We start from the raw sequence: 15,392 nt of genomic DNA on the forward strand, positions 1-15,392 counted from the left end.
TAGTACAGCGTTAGAGAGCACGACTCTCGAACGTAAGGTTACGAGTATGTAAAAATCCTCGTTGGGGTTCAACTTGGCTCTAAGGTTAACAGCAGGAAGACCACTTTGTGGGGAAGTCGTCAGTGGTTGTGCTGTGGAAAGACCCGCCTCCACGATATGAACGTGTCCTCTCCACCTTTGGCTCAGAGCAGTAAATATGAGATGAAAACGACCCTATGATTGAAGGAGTGGGATTTCACTTTGGATTTCTGTTCAATTCAAAAGTGATACAAAACAGTGCCTCTACTTGGGAACGTGCATTTAGCCAGCACTCTATTTTTGGCCCAAATGCATTGCGATTAGCGTGGGCCCTGCCCAGCTTCCCCGAGATTTATAGCCCGGAGCCAGGGCCCCTCGGGGGCCGGTGGGTCCCGGTGCAGTTACACCGCCTGCACACTCCATCGCTACATCGTTGGAGCAGCAGTGGATTAGCAAGGAGGTGACACAGTTTGATTCCAATCGCCTGCAATAGATTCAGCATCTGGAGATACAGGTGTATTTTTTTTAATGCAATACGAACAAAAATCGTATTGCATTCAACAACAATGATTACAATATAGCCCTGGGAGAATTAGCAATCAGGGTAGAACGTGGGGTGGATCATAGCCAATAGAGAAGTATCATTGAATGGATGCGAGCAGGTGGCGAGAATTTGTCCGGTGTCTTAATGCGACTTACCGATTTTCTTTTCCGTTTTGCTCTCATCTGGAAGGAGAGGAAACAAATATTAACCATGAAGGCGACAAAACACGGTTGTTGCTCGGAAAGAGAGCAACGCACGCGTGCTTACTACGCAGCGAGCCTACGGAACCTGATTGCTACGTCCAGGTGCGTGGTATGTGGAATGGGGTGGCTGGTAGAAACGGCACAGGGAAAAAATGGTACGATAAAAATGGCACAAGAAATAATCAAAAGGTTAGGGTTAACCATCTCTTTCATTCAGATCTGTGTACAACTGTTAGTACGGTACTTGTAACTGCTAATGCAGTCCCGTTTCATTGTGCTACCTATTCCTAGTTCTCACTTGTGCCATTCTTACCTAAGATCGGATGCGCCGACATCAGATTTGATCGGCGGCGATGATGCCGAGTAATTCCACACTCCTCTGCAAGCGGCTTTTATCGCCAAAGGTTTAAAAGAAACACGCGCAAACATGCTTGGTATCTATCACGTTACCAAGCGAGTGCAAGAAGGGTCGCGATCGACATCGCCGCGTACGAGACGTCTCGACAGAAGGGCTTACAGCACAAAGATAAAGGGAGATGACGCTTACACATCGGTATTCCACCAGCAGAGCCCACGTTTGTTGATAAAAAAAATCTGTCATCGTATTGTGAACTCGCCACCTACCAAGGCTGCACCCGCTGTGGCATGTCGTGGGTGTCGAGACAAGCAATGCACGTGAAAGACACGTTTAGAGCTGGCTAAGAGAGACTCGTGACATTTTTTGTAACATTTTGTTCCTCCCTTCAACGAGATGGCGTAAAAGCCAATATGCACTGACGACAGTACCTTTAAATACACAGTAGAGCATGCACAGTAGGACCAATAGCTGCATAGAATTCATATAGTTTTGGTAGAGTATCAATCATCTTATCCGTGATGAAGTGGGAACGAAGTTTGCGGATCCTGTCCGTGATCAAACCCCAATAAACAATTGGGAACCGTTCGCTCGTTAAATGCCCCAAACTTCCAAAGTCTGGTCGTGCTCCTGCCACCTACTTGCTGGAAACTCATCGAGTCTTCAAGATAATCACATCCAACAATACCTACAAATGTTACGTTATCAATGACGCATGTATCATAATACTAAAGAGCGCCAGTTTCAAATAAACCAGCCACATATATCCATCTCTAAAACTGTAGTCAAGGTTGAGTGTCACCTAATCCCATTTTAGTACCCTCCTTGTTGCCCATTTACATTGATACATGTGTAGTAGAGTTACCCACTCGATATTCACAAACTGGGAGAGCTAATCGTTGACAAGGTTTTCCCGCTCAAACTAACGGTCAGGGTCTCGCAAGTTGTGAGAGCTGACCGTAAACAAGGTTTTCCCGCGCGACCTAACGGTCAGGGTCAGATAGGGTGAATTGGGATCGAAAAGCAGATTGGGAACGACCAATCACAGGGTTCCACAAGGTGGCCGGGGATTGGACAACCCGGCCACGAACGAGTATAAAGCCAGAACGCTCAGAGCTCTCGGGGAGTTCGACGACACGAAGACCCAAGACGGCGGAAGAAGCATAGGACCCTGGACCAAGCCCTCCAGCCCTTATAAGGGCTAGGGTTCAGAGTAACCAGTGGTCAGGGAGACATCTCCCTAGGTCCAGTCAGAGGACACTGAAGGAGCGGGGTATGAGTAGCCTGTAGGCTTGTACGTTCGGAGTGTAACGGGTGAGGGGACCGTATACCCCTCAATGCATAGGGACTGTATTCACAAATAAAAGAGTGTGCTACTAAAAGACATCGAAGAGTCCGTCTGTACAACACTACACATGTGTAGCTCCAAGCTTGAGTCCAATTTATATAATTGTATATAGTAAGAAATATATATGTGTATGTTGAACTTTATTCGCACCGCACGAAGCCAAGCGTGCTGTTCGGAGGTCCGGAGGAAAGACAACAAACTAAATGCAAAAGCTGTTCTAAAGAAATTCGTTTTCGATCAAGATTCGAAAGTGCGTAGCTTCGGTGGCTTCCTAGTATCGGAAGAGCGTTCCGGACGGCCGCAGAAGCGCGTCTGAAAGCACGCGATGCGGTGACCGTCTTTGTTCGATGGGTTCGCCAAAAGCCGCCACTGCTGTGAGGGTGTCCGGAGTTCGCGTGATGATTAAGACGAACGTGCCCAGCGTGAGCACCTTTAAGCAAAGACAATCCTGTCCGTCAGGGCATCTCCCATGCCTAGGGCCCCGTGGCTCCACCATGCTTGCTGGCAACAGCCAGTTTGTTGCCTTGCTCGTCTTATCTACAATAACAAATCACCTGGAATGTGCCTCAGCTGGTTCGGATCTCAGACGGCTAAGCAAGCGGAGCCCTGGTTACCGCTCTCAAGGGAGATTTCCTGGAAAAAACGACCAGGTGTGGTTATAATTTCACGACTCGAAATGTGTTCGTTGTGCCACACCGATGCTTCTGGATATTGGGACAGCCTTTTTCCGAACGCAGTCCTGTGCCGATTAAAGCAGCACATTTGATAACTGTAATTTGATAATCGTGCCCTGGGTTCACAAACCCGCACTGCTGCAGCACAGGGAAGCACAGACACTCCGAGGCTGTGAGCCCCTGGAGAGAATGACTCAATGGCGTGACCGACCCTGGCATAATGGATAATCAGGGTCTGGCAAAGCGGCTATATTTCCACGTGTGACACGCGCTGACCGCAATGAGCTCAGCGTCTGATCAATGAAGCGATCAGCCTCCACTGTTCCAGTAAAATAAAAAAATAACCCTCTTTTGTCTTTAACCAAAGCTATTTATATACCTGAATGAGAAATTCCCACTTAACTATATTATAATATTGTCCAAAATAGTTTTAATTTTCAACAGCCATGAAACTCAACTGCCCATGATAATGTCCCAATGCTGACATGTAGGCATACGCGTGGTACAAATAAATACTGCAAATAGATCAATAATAGCACTCCCCATGTTCATTATTAATACAGATTTATAGCTGAAATGCTTGAAGCGAGCTTCATGTTGCAGGCAATAGCTCTTCTGTAAAGCAATTAGCAGACACGAAACGGTGCAATTCACTGGTTAACACAACAAATATAAAGCTACAAAACACAGGTACCCATGTCACGGTGCATGCCTGTGACTATCCATTTGGGGACAAGGTTGGTAAAGTCCAAACCCAAATGGGTCTCCAAACGGCCAACAGCTGGTAGTACAGTAAATGGGTCAATGGAACCCATCTGGACACGCCTTTAAGTGGTCATGCCTGTCAAGCATTATGTATTGCATTTTTTTTGTTGCATGAATAGTGCTATAGAAATAAAGTTTGAGTGAAATACTCTCCTGTACGAGAGAACTTCTCAGCCACTCCGATTTTCCCTCCATTCCCAACACGTGGGATGCAAGTCACCTTCCCTTACGGGGAGACTTCGGATCCGACGGAGCTCTCGTTGGAATAAAATACAGGGTGGCTTCACAGTAGAGCTGGAAGATTTGGGGAAAATATCTAATTGCGATTTTTCTGACAGATATTTGATTTGCGATTACATTTTTTTAAAGTCAAGTTTCAGTTCAATATTGACTGTGTATTAAATTTAAAACACGTGATGGAGCATTACCACATGATACCATCAAAATACGAATTGCTCTATATATTATAATGTAAGGATGAGAACTTAAAATATATTAATTGCTTCCAACATGTATTTATTAATGTTTTAACTAAAATAGAACAATCAAACATAGAACAATTGTTAAGTTAAATAAAGTTACAAAAATAAAACAATTCCAATAATAAAGTAACAGGACTTTTCAAATCTGCAAAAAAATCGCAGCCTTTGCGATTAGCTAATCGCATTGTTTCAAATTGCGATTTCGATTTGAAATCGATTAATTGTTCAGCCATACTTGTTCAGCCCTACTTGACAGCCTTCTCACGGCTGTCGCCACAATGTTTAAAGGCGAGCGCCGCCGCTGGATAGCACGCACGCACGCAGCCTTGCGCGACTTTTTAAATCCTTTGTATTAAGTTCACTTGCTTGCTTGCGCGCTTACGACCGTGCAAATCTTTCGGTCGTTTTTTAACCCACTTCCCGTGATCCAATCGAGCTGACATTTTGCACACAGACTCGTTGTGCGTGACAATTTATTTTCCAAAATTTTCCACTTTTTAGGAAAAAAAATTTCATATTTAAATTAAAATACCAATGTGATAAAAATGAAACTCAAACTCAAGAAAAACATAAATGAATAATAAAATAAAACCGATGCCACGCATATAAAGGATTTATAGTGAAAAACTTTGTTTTTACGGGTTAATTTTTTTTGCTATTCCGGTTAAACGCGGAGTGACCCGCAAAATAACGAAAAGGTGTTTCGGCTAACTGATAGATACGGCGATAATGTGAAGAAGGGCTGGGGGGGGGGAGATTGTAATTCAGCTGTACGTGACTCCAATGAGCAATCAAAACCGGCCACTCCGTTAAGTGATTTCTCCAGCACACAAACTTGCATTTATAGTGACGATTTGTTTTTCTCTCTCTGTCCTAATTTCTGGTGTACGGTATTCATCATCCTTGCACCACACTTGAATGTTTTTGAGTTAAAGGCACAATGACAACACAATACATCAACAGAAATATTTTCAGCCATTTATGACCATTATGACGATATCTTTGGTATGTGTATAGAGTTGGGCACTCATTTCCTCATGCGTTAAACCAGACAGCATGCCTTTTGTGTGCAAGAGAGATATTATCGCAGCAGTATCTTCCCGAGTGTTTCAAACCACAGGAGGATTACTGTACACGCGAGGGAGCGTGCCAGTTGCGACAGGAACGTGTGTACACTTGGCAAGCAATGGGCGCTCTATCGGAGACAGTATTTATAGATATTTGTTTAATTATTCACAAGGCAAGTCAAGCGTACAGGAGTGTTTATTATGAAGCACAAAGTGCATCTAAACCGCGTGGTTTTTTTTTGTAACTCCACGGCAAAGGCGCCGGATGCATTACCTCTGGATAAGATGTTTGTTCAGGAAGGGCAAGCAGCTAGAGCTTGAACGGGTACCTGAATGCATGCATTGACTAACTTTGAGCGTAAATAACTCCAACACAGTGTAACATAACGCACAAGGGCAACGCTTGCAAATCTTTGCCACGTTTTCACTTTGCCGGGAAACAATATATTTTTGGTACAAATTGGTCAAGAAGTTTGGATCACCATTATACCCCAAAAACATGTTGGCTTTTAAATCACATTCAGTACAGAACTACAGTGAGAAACACAGAAGCGTCACGATTCTAAATTTGAAGCTTTCGTGACTGCAATGATTCATACTCTTTGTTTTTTTCGGTGAAGTCACGTAGGTAAACAATCAATAAAATAAAATAAATGAAAACAACTAAATTAAATCACGACGTTTCGGAGGCAACACAAGCTTCCTTCATCAGGAAAAAAAGGTACAGCAAAATAACTGTAGCTATAAATAATTGTAGCTACAGTTATTTTGCTGTGCCTTTTTAATCTTTACCGAAAAAACCAAAGAGTAAAAAGCGTCATGGTCAATGAAAGTTTCTCAATAGGCGCAGCAGAACGACGCATTATTGTGCTTTCTTATTGTTATAGAATTTAATTAAAAAAGGTATCGAGAAAGCCATTCAATTCTATACATTGCAAGTAGCGCCACAGTGCTTGCAAGGGTGGGTGGGAGATGGGTACTGCAATGAAAGTGCCTCATGCCAGGTGGAGTAAACATGCACCTTTTGGCCCACGTTGCCATGTTGGTGGAACCTTTGACCCAAAGTTGTTTTCAAGTTAAAATCCTGGCTGGGGATCCGTGCAACCCATCATACTTTATTGGTCGATAAAATGACTGGCAGAATTAGTGCAGGCGGGAGAACAAATAGATTTAACATTTGACGCGCAGCTCTTACGATCGCGATGCGCGTCTCTGTGTGCCGTTAAATGTACAGCATTGCGCTGTGTGGTTAGACGCATTAAGTTATTTATATTCCCAAATGCATCTAAAAGGAGAAGGGCTAATCCCACACTTCCATCACATCAACTTCCCCGTGCTCGTAACGCGTGTTCACGTCACGTTCGGACTCACCAGCACGGTTTTTTCCGTTGTCCAATTTCACAAATGTATCCAACACATCCCTTCCTCCACTTTTTAAATCATTTAGATTAAGTTCACTTGCTTGCTTGCGCGCTTACGACCGTGCAAATCTTTTGGTCGTTTTTTAACCCACTTCCCGTGATCCAACCGAGCTGACATTTTGCACACAGACTCGTTGTGCGTGACAATTTATTTTCGTGAAATTCTTTTTTCCAAAATGTTACACTTTTTAGGAAAAAATAAATTATATTTAATTACCAATTGCTTAATGGTGGCAGGCAATCATCTGACCCATAGGTGGCAGCCATCTCAAACCAGAGGACGAGAGGACTCTAGCTGTCACACATATAAAGGATTTATAGTGAAAAACTTTGTTTTTACGGGTTAATTTTTCTTCACCTGCATTGCAAAATACGGCAAATGCGCACCGCGCGTGTCGCACAATGCATGTGCGTGCATGCATGTGCGCGTGCGTAACGCTGCCTCAACGGAACGTGGAGGTACCACTCGGCAAACAAAGAGCTCGGAGCCGAAAAGGGCATTAGCTTTGCGAACCGTGAGCGATGAGGCCTCAATATTGGAATTGAGCAGAGGGTGATGTGTTTCGATTAATTATTCCGAGGCAACGGTGGTCATGGACATCGTGAGTTTGAACAAAGTCTGTAAATTCTTGGAAATTACTGGAGAGGCACATTAAATTGGGTGCTTCTTTTATTTCATTAAAAAAATTTCAGCACGAAGTCTGTATTTCCCCCTACGCCCCATGCATGAATATTACTCATGATTACCGTGACAATTTAATTGCCTGACATACGAACACCTCCAATTGGCATGGTTGGCTACGTATGCTGCCAAAGATGTTCAACAAACATACATACATAGATACGTGCGCATGAATATACCGCTCACTGAATACGCCTCAAGACACCGGTTGGTTACCTTTGCTCAGCTCCAAGTCGAGAGCACGCAGGGCGTAGGGGCGCACAATGTTGCTGAGCATCAGCCACAGGAGGCCAATGCACCCGGCGATGACCAGCACCCTCACCATCATTCCTACAAGCATGTTGGGTCAGGGGTCAGGGGTCAGAGGTCAGCAGGTGAAGGGGGTCATCATGCGGCCCCGTGTTCCCCCGGGGTAGCTCCAGTTGAGGCGGGTACTTTATTAGCTTATTTGGGACGCACTGGGCCCATGCAAGCTAATTGGAATTTTGTAAAAAAAAAAAAAAGGGGCTTGGGCACACATCATGAGGGAGAAAACTAAATTTCTTAATCTAACACGGAGGCTTTCGCAACCACATCCATAACAGAGGTTTTTGGGGTAGATTGCGTAAATATAAATGTGTCGTTAAACCCGCCATCACCAAACACAAACCCGCCACACGTACTCGAATGGTAAATGTTGTGGGTTTTCTTCCAACACACCAGTGTGCTCAACTATTGACAAATTGGCATCTTTTGTTTACGTGACAAACCTTAGTTTAATTGGCTGTGTCGGGTGGTGGCGGGTTTAACGACACATTTCTATTGACGTGATCTAAACCACCAAAAAACCTGCGTTTATTAATGTCAGGATTGAACACGATGTATAACATTGAAATATACCGATGTACATTTTCATCGAAGCTGTTTTCTTTCTTTCATAAAGCGCAGCCTCGCTCCTTGTAGCTGGCAGCATCCATTATACGGGAATTTGCTCGTAAAACAAAAAAGCTCACGTACCCCATGTCAAAAAAAAACCAACCTATGCCCTAAACCAAGTGCCTCCTTTTACACACGTCGGAGACGATGGTGACTTAACGAGGACGGGTGTCATGTTTGTCGAGGGAAGGGGCCATTGTGAAAACGCCTCATTGCGTAAAAACAACAACACAAATGACTCACCTGACAGCCTCATTCTGTTAACGTCGCAAGCGTCTCTCCCGCTCCCCGTTCGCCTTGGCGCACACACGAGGGTGGAAGGGAGAAAGGGAGCGTAAACGAGATACAGGTGAGCCTACACACACTGCACGGTAAAGTTACAACCACAGGAATTGTAGCTAAAATAAAGCTACACTTCGCCAAGCTGAGCCACATTGGACTGGACGACGCCAGTTTACCCAATGTCAGCCCAGTTTTTTTTTGACAGAAAATAAATAAAAATACACCCTTCACTTGATAATAAACGTTTTTGGGTTATTTATAAATGTGTCGTAACCCTCCACCACCCGACACGGCCAATCAGCAAAAAGGTGTTACGTTGACAAAAGACAAATAGTTCACTACTTTAGCTCACCTTCACGTTTTTAACCAAGTGTCAAACATAAAAAAAAACACCTTTCAACATGTAAAACTAACAAATTCCAGTCATTCCTAATACACGCCAGTGCATTAAGATCTCTCTGCGCCATGTTAGTCATGCGGTTTTTTGTTTTACCATAACCTCACTATGCTGGTCAGTGCAGGTTGCTAAATGACGTGGCGACCACTGCTCTGCTGCTTCACGCAACACATTCAAGCAATGATGTCAAATCCAAAGGTCAATCGTTTCCATACAAATATCTAATTTCCACTCACCGGAGCCCACTGTGAGCAGCAATTATTTTGAAATTAAAATGTACTAAAACGCGCGATTGCAATCATCAAGTCGGTCAATGACACTGCTATTAGTGGTCTGACATCCCTTGCAAGTAGTCATTGTCAGTGCTATCCTTTCATCATCTAGGCAAGAGTTATGTGGACACCATAGAAGGTTAAGGTGCAGCCCTGAAATATCTTGCACCTGCCACTGCTGGCAGAAGGGAGCTATAGTCACTCTAGAGATAGCTTATTTTGGCCTACTCTTCCACGCAGGCCAGGCATCTTGGAAGAGGTGGGAGCACCCACACTTTACCCCACCACACGTGACCCACACGTGACCCACCGTTTTACTAAGTTGTGATGAACTCATTTTACCACTGGGTGGATACATGCTTTGGGGGGGGAGGGGAGGATACAATAAACGTGTCCATTATGTCGACTGCCACACTCCGCGGAGATTGAACCGGCGATCAAGGGGTCGCGAGTCTCGCGTGATCACCAGTCAACACCATGGCAGCATCCACAGATAACGAGCGGTGAATTAACATTCCTCTTGTTGCTCACTCAACAGGCTGGACTTGTTTGAGGATAAAGGCAATCATCGCTTTTGTTTTTTTTGTCCCAAGGCAACCTGCCGTAATTTTGTAGAAGGGCACATTCTTGAAGAGCCTAAAATAATTCCTTTTTTTTTCCTTCTTCTTCTTCAAATATATAAACGCAGAAAAGAGTTGCAGGAATTATGCACTTTTTGGGCAACGGGTTAACCTGATACCTCTTGTGCAAGGGCAGCACTTAGGGACTAGTAGTGGTGCTGGTTTAAATATGCCCAGTTGTTCACTCATTGATGACCTAATTCATTTCTGTATTGCACAAGCAGAAGCCACGCAGTTGCATGTGTGTGGCCAATAAAAGCACAATTTGTGTCCATACAGACACACATTGTCTTGTGTAAACGTGATACACCGCACATTGCATTGCTAAGACTCTAAAATACTGTGTAGATGGTATAAAGAAGGTTTGCAGACATTGGTGAAGATCTACCTATCAAGACAAACTCAAGATCCCATGTTCACCTGATAGCGTCTTGAGCACAAAGCCTGGAATAACACCCGAGTATAATTTATAGATGTTATTTACTCTAGCAGCAGGAAGGGCACAGTGAGCTTGTAAGCATATGTATATATATATGTGGGTGTCCTGCAAACGGTACAAATGTTATACGGGACAGATTTTAGTTACAAGTATGGTTACATAGGTCACGGTACAGATCAGTACGCGCTTTATGTGTTAGAATTTAAATGCAATTTAAACAGCATTTGGGCAGAGAGGTGGTGCAGTGGTTCGCGCACCGAGCTATCAACATGGCAAGCTGAGTTTGAGTCCCTGCCACAGCGACGATCGCCTAAACAGGTCACCCACCAGCCCTAAACAGGCGTGGTGAAGTATGGTCAAACAACCCCCATGAGTGACGCAGCGTGGAGAGGTATTTATTGAGCAGTGGATTGACAAAGGGCTGTACATACACATTTATATTACACCTTTACAATCTAGTGGTGATAAAAGCTTTGTAAAAAATAAAAAAGCACATGTTAGGCCTGCATGAAGTGTAATCATTATACTGATTGAAAGATTCGAATGTTAATTTGTTGTATAAATCAGCACCGCACGTTCAGGCGACAACCATTTACTCCAGAGGGTTCATTGTCCGCGAGTAACGATGTGCACGTGCTTATTGGCAACGAGGCCGCAACTCAACTGAACGCCGAGAGAACTGGGCAAGAATGAATGAATCCAGTCGCATCTGCTATTTTAAACGAAAATAATTAATGGAGACTGCCGTCAGCAGTTGCGCATGAGCGCAAATAAAAAAAACCGACCCAAGGTGGCTGAAAGCATCATCGTCATCACGAGTGAATATTTATTTTTATCGCACCTCCCATTCGTTACGTTTCAAGGCGCACTACGACAGGAACCCACCCGTGGCAGCTGTCCCCTCTGTAGCACGAGGTGATTTTAGGCCAGAAAAGGTGCCACGTACCTATGTTGGAACTTCTTTCGCACCGTACGTAACCACCAACCGTGCTAATCGTGCTCACGGAAGATAAACGAACTTGACTTGAACACAGGCAGCGAGAATATGACCACTCGTGATGACAATTTGAAGCAAATTTTCTGATCTCGTCAAAGAACATGAACCATCGCGCGAGCTTAGTTCATCCTCACAGCACAGGCTTGTTGCTCGCCATCGAGCAAGGACGGTCACCGCATCGCGCGCTTTCGGATGAGCTTCTGCGGCCGTCTGGAACGCTCTCTCCCTTCCGATGTTAGGAAGCCACTGGAGCGATGCACTTTTAATCCTGAACTGAAAACGAATTTCTTAAAAACTGTATTTTTGTGTGTTCAAGTTCAAGTTCATTTATTAGGTATAGCCCTGTGAGCCATTCGGCTCTTGAATCGGGTGCAACCGCAACAAACAAAAAACAAAAACATGACCAAGAAACATCTTAAAGTGAATATGTGACTAAGTGCAAACAGAAAATCCAAGAAAAGACAGCAAAATATTGCAGAAAAAAACACCGTACACCAACGCTGTGTGCAAAAATCCCAGTGGGATGCGAGTCAAACAACAACAATAACCATAAGACAACTTATATTAAGGCCATCAGTCTAACTCTGTACTACAACAAACAAACATGGCTAAACCAATAGTTTTCTGTCCTTCCCTGCACCTCCGATTAGCACGGTTGGCTACGTAGGGTGGGAAAGAATTTGAAGATACATGACTAGCCTTTGATTGAACAGGTGGCCATCTACAGCAGTGGTTCTTAACCTGGGGTGCACGCACCACCTGGGGATGCGAGATGCCCTTTCGGAGAACCAAACTGGCGCAGGCTGCAGTAAAGGTTAAGAACCACTGATCTCCAGCGAGGCTCGAGGTGGTAGTCATTAAAAATTAAGAGTCAACACCGGTTAAAATAATCCCATCGCGTCGGACGTCAGGGTCGTTTGGTCACACTTCACGCTGCTCGGTGGTGAGCGAAGGTTGGGTTTTTTTTTGTTCCCAGAGACTCGTTCGGATTTCATTCGCCACCGATGTCAGCCCATGGGCACAAAAAAAATCTAAATTAAGGCCTCCGAATTTTTCGCACAGTGCAAGGTAGCTCGAAATCCTCTTCGGTTTAAAAATTCGTTATTTTTTTTTTATAAATCATCTCTCAAGTCTCAAAATGTTGTCCCGTTTTCTCAAGGTCCCGTGACGTGTAACCCTCAGCTATGAAGTCAGTCAATCCCTTCGTCTCCTCTCCCTCCTGTCAGTAACTAAAGAAAGGTCACCCCCCCCCCCCTTTTATTTGGTGTCATACAAAGTTAAACACAAACATGTTCGGGTTTTATTTCCACGTCATTGTCAGTGAATGATTTGTTTTGAACTCCTCTTAACCCGGCGCATTACTCTTTTATACCCCAACCAGCATAGAGGCACACATTTGTTTGTATTAATGCGTTAATTAAAAAAATACTTTTACTTAACATGAAAAAGAAAGCAAAAAAAAAGTGTACACGACATCGAATGTAAAAAAAACCAATAGGCATATTTAGCCATCAGAGCAACAGTTCCAATCTAGGCCGTGGAGTCGGAGCAGTTTCCATCCGCCGTTCATGTGACAGAGAAAACTCAATATCGGTTCTACGGAGTACAGCAAAGAAAAGTCCCTGCTTTAGTTATAATAAACAAATTAAGTATAAAATAATATTTTTTAGGATTTACACTTTTCTTTTTACTGTCAATAACAGACAAATCACCCCCACTTCCCTGATTTTATCTAAACTAAATCAAACAGCTATACTGTACGAAAGTAGTAAATATACTTACAAATGTCCCCCTGAAAGAGAACGCTAAGCCGGCTGAAACATTGATCATTAATTTCCTTTAGAAGTTGTGCGAACAATATATTTCATGTTAATCACAAAAATCAACTGCAGCAGAAACAATTAAATTATACACACACCTTCATATGAAAAACACATCGTCGGCTGTGTATGTATAATAAAAAAAAGCTATCTGGAGGTAGACAACACACACGCGCTGTATGTATGTCAATGAAACTGGCTCCGTAATATTAATCTAAGTGCGCATGTCACAGGTGTGTGTGTGTGTCACTGAGACCAGCGAACATACGAGAGAAGCTCCTTGCGATTACCTTTCCTGTAGCCAGGTGTTCAGCCTGGTGATCTCGCTCCAACACAGATTCCCGGTCCAACACAGAGTCTGCTGTTGCTGCTGCTGCTGGTCTGGCTGATGCCCTTCAGCTTTTCAAATGCTGCAACGAGAACACCCAACACTTCCTCATTGCAACGCCCGCCCTCCCACCAGCTCCCAACAGCTCCCACCCACTACTCCACTTTTCTTTTACCTCCTCCTCCACCACCACCACCTTCCCCACCCACCATCCTCATCCGTAGCTCACTCGCCCATTCACCTACGGAGCCCACCTCTGCCTTTCATCGCCCGCAAACCCTCGGGGAACACGGCGGGGAGGTGAATGAAGTGATGCTCGCTACTCCTCTCGCTGCTGCTGCTGCATGCATCTTCTCCTGTAGTCTCCCAGGGTGTGCCCTGTGTTAGCCGTGCGATGTGTGGAGTCCACGTCGCCTGTCACGCTTAATGCAGCCAGTGCTACAAAGCGTAGCCTCCAGCAACGCTCGGTTGTTGTAAAGGGTGGTCCCAGATATATTGTGACCCCCCCAATTAATTAAACCCGAACATGTGTTTTTCCCTTGCCTTGCATATTCGCTTATGTTTTTAAATAAACCTTATTTTTGAAAAATATTACGCTTTGGAGGATTATATGGGCGTCACAAGATATCTAGACCACCCTGCAGACTCCAAACACAAAACATTGAGTTTGTTATCGCTAATATATTTCTGCTGTTGGAGCACGCAGATCGCCTGCGTTGCGTGCTCTTTCCAGTAGTATAACTTAATTCAAATCTGTAATTGGTAAATTCTCAGATAGATTGATTTGATTTCATTCAGCAGGAAGGGTCCAATCAGCTGTTTTCGGCTCCGTTGTTATCGGCGTCCTTTCGACGGTGCAGATGTTATACCGTTCAGATACACGACGAGAAAAAAAAACATCGCAAGCACAAACGTTAATTGAAATCTATAAATATTCTACTTCACACATTTCAATTACTGTCCCCATAATGTAAAAAGGTAAGTCCTTTACACATAGGAGGCTCTCAGACGCATATGGCAGCAGGACATCGATGACTTTACTGTCTTGACGAGTCCTAATAAGACCAAAACCCGGTCTTCACTGCTATCTGTTGGTTGGCCACATTTCCTCAACTTCTTTGAGATAGTGCTCTAAGGCTGAGCAACAATATGACCAAGCATGCTGTTGTTTTAAGCTGGTGGGCTAGATAAGGCTGAGAGCTTTGGCACATGCAAGGGACATCTTTGTGTGTTGTTAAATCTAGTACTTTATAAATGTCCCATTTGCCCATGTACTTCTGGCATTTATCGTAATCATAAACCATGATCTACCCACTGCTGGATGAAAGTCTCCCCTCATTGTGGCCATCCATCACAGTCCTGCGTTGCCACAAGGCATCTCGTTGATGTTTCTCAATAATTTCCTGCACTGTAGGTCATTGCCATTAGTTCTTATGATGACTGCATTGTCAGTCAACATGGGGTGGCTACTACATTCACTTTTTAACTTCATGCCTTTAATTTATCCTCTCCAATGTTTCGAAAATATCTTCTCGGGTCACTGTGAACAGCCTTGGTGAGACTATATCTCCTTGCCCGACTCATACTTTTTAATTTGCATTTTGTTACCTTTTTACGTAATCTCTGTGTTGCTGTTGCTTTCGAATAAATAGTTTAGATAAAGTCCAGTGTTTATTTATGAAAGCCTTCATATGCCATAGCTTGGGTAACTGCACTATTTTCCACATAATCAAATTCCTTTTCGTAGCCTACATGGGCCCGGC

The 15,392-nt window shown here is 44.0% G+C and overlaps 1 protein-coding gene across 1 annotated transcript in view; it reads right to left on the bottom strand.

Moving 5' to 3' along the window:
* Window positions 1-13,729, bottom strand: part of LOC133342609 (protein FAM3D-like) — a 38,863-nt gene extending 25,134 nt beyond the window's left edge. The window contains exons 1-4 of the mRNA XM_061551847.1: window positions 13,592-13,729; window positions 8,718-8,770; window positions 7,776-7,889; window positions 718-744 (exon numbers count right to left, since the gene is read on the bottom strand). Of these exons, the coding sequence (XP_061407831.1) occupies window positions 718-744; window positions 7,776-7,889; window positions 8,718-8,730 (154 nt within the window). The 5' untranslated portion in view covers window positions 8,731-8,770; window positions 13,592-13,729. The remainder of the gene's footprint in view (window positions 1-717; window positions 745-7,775; window positions 7,890-8,717; window positions 8,771-13,591) is intronic.
* Window positions 13,730-15,392: the final 1,663 nt, after the last annotated feature.

The sequence above is a fragment of the Lethenteron reissneri genome, chromosome 15 (genome assembly GCF_015708825.2).
Source record: "Lethenteron reissneri isolate LAM-NWPU_2019-01 chromosome 15, ASM1570882v1, whole genome shotgun sequence".
Lineage (NCBI taxonomy): Eukaryota > Metazoa > Chordata > Hyperoartia > Petromyzontiformes > Petromyzontidae > Lethenteron > Lethenteron reissneri.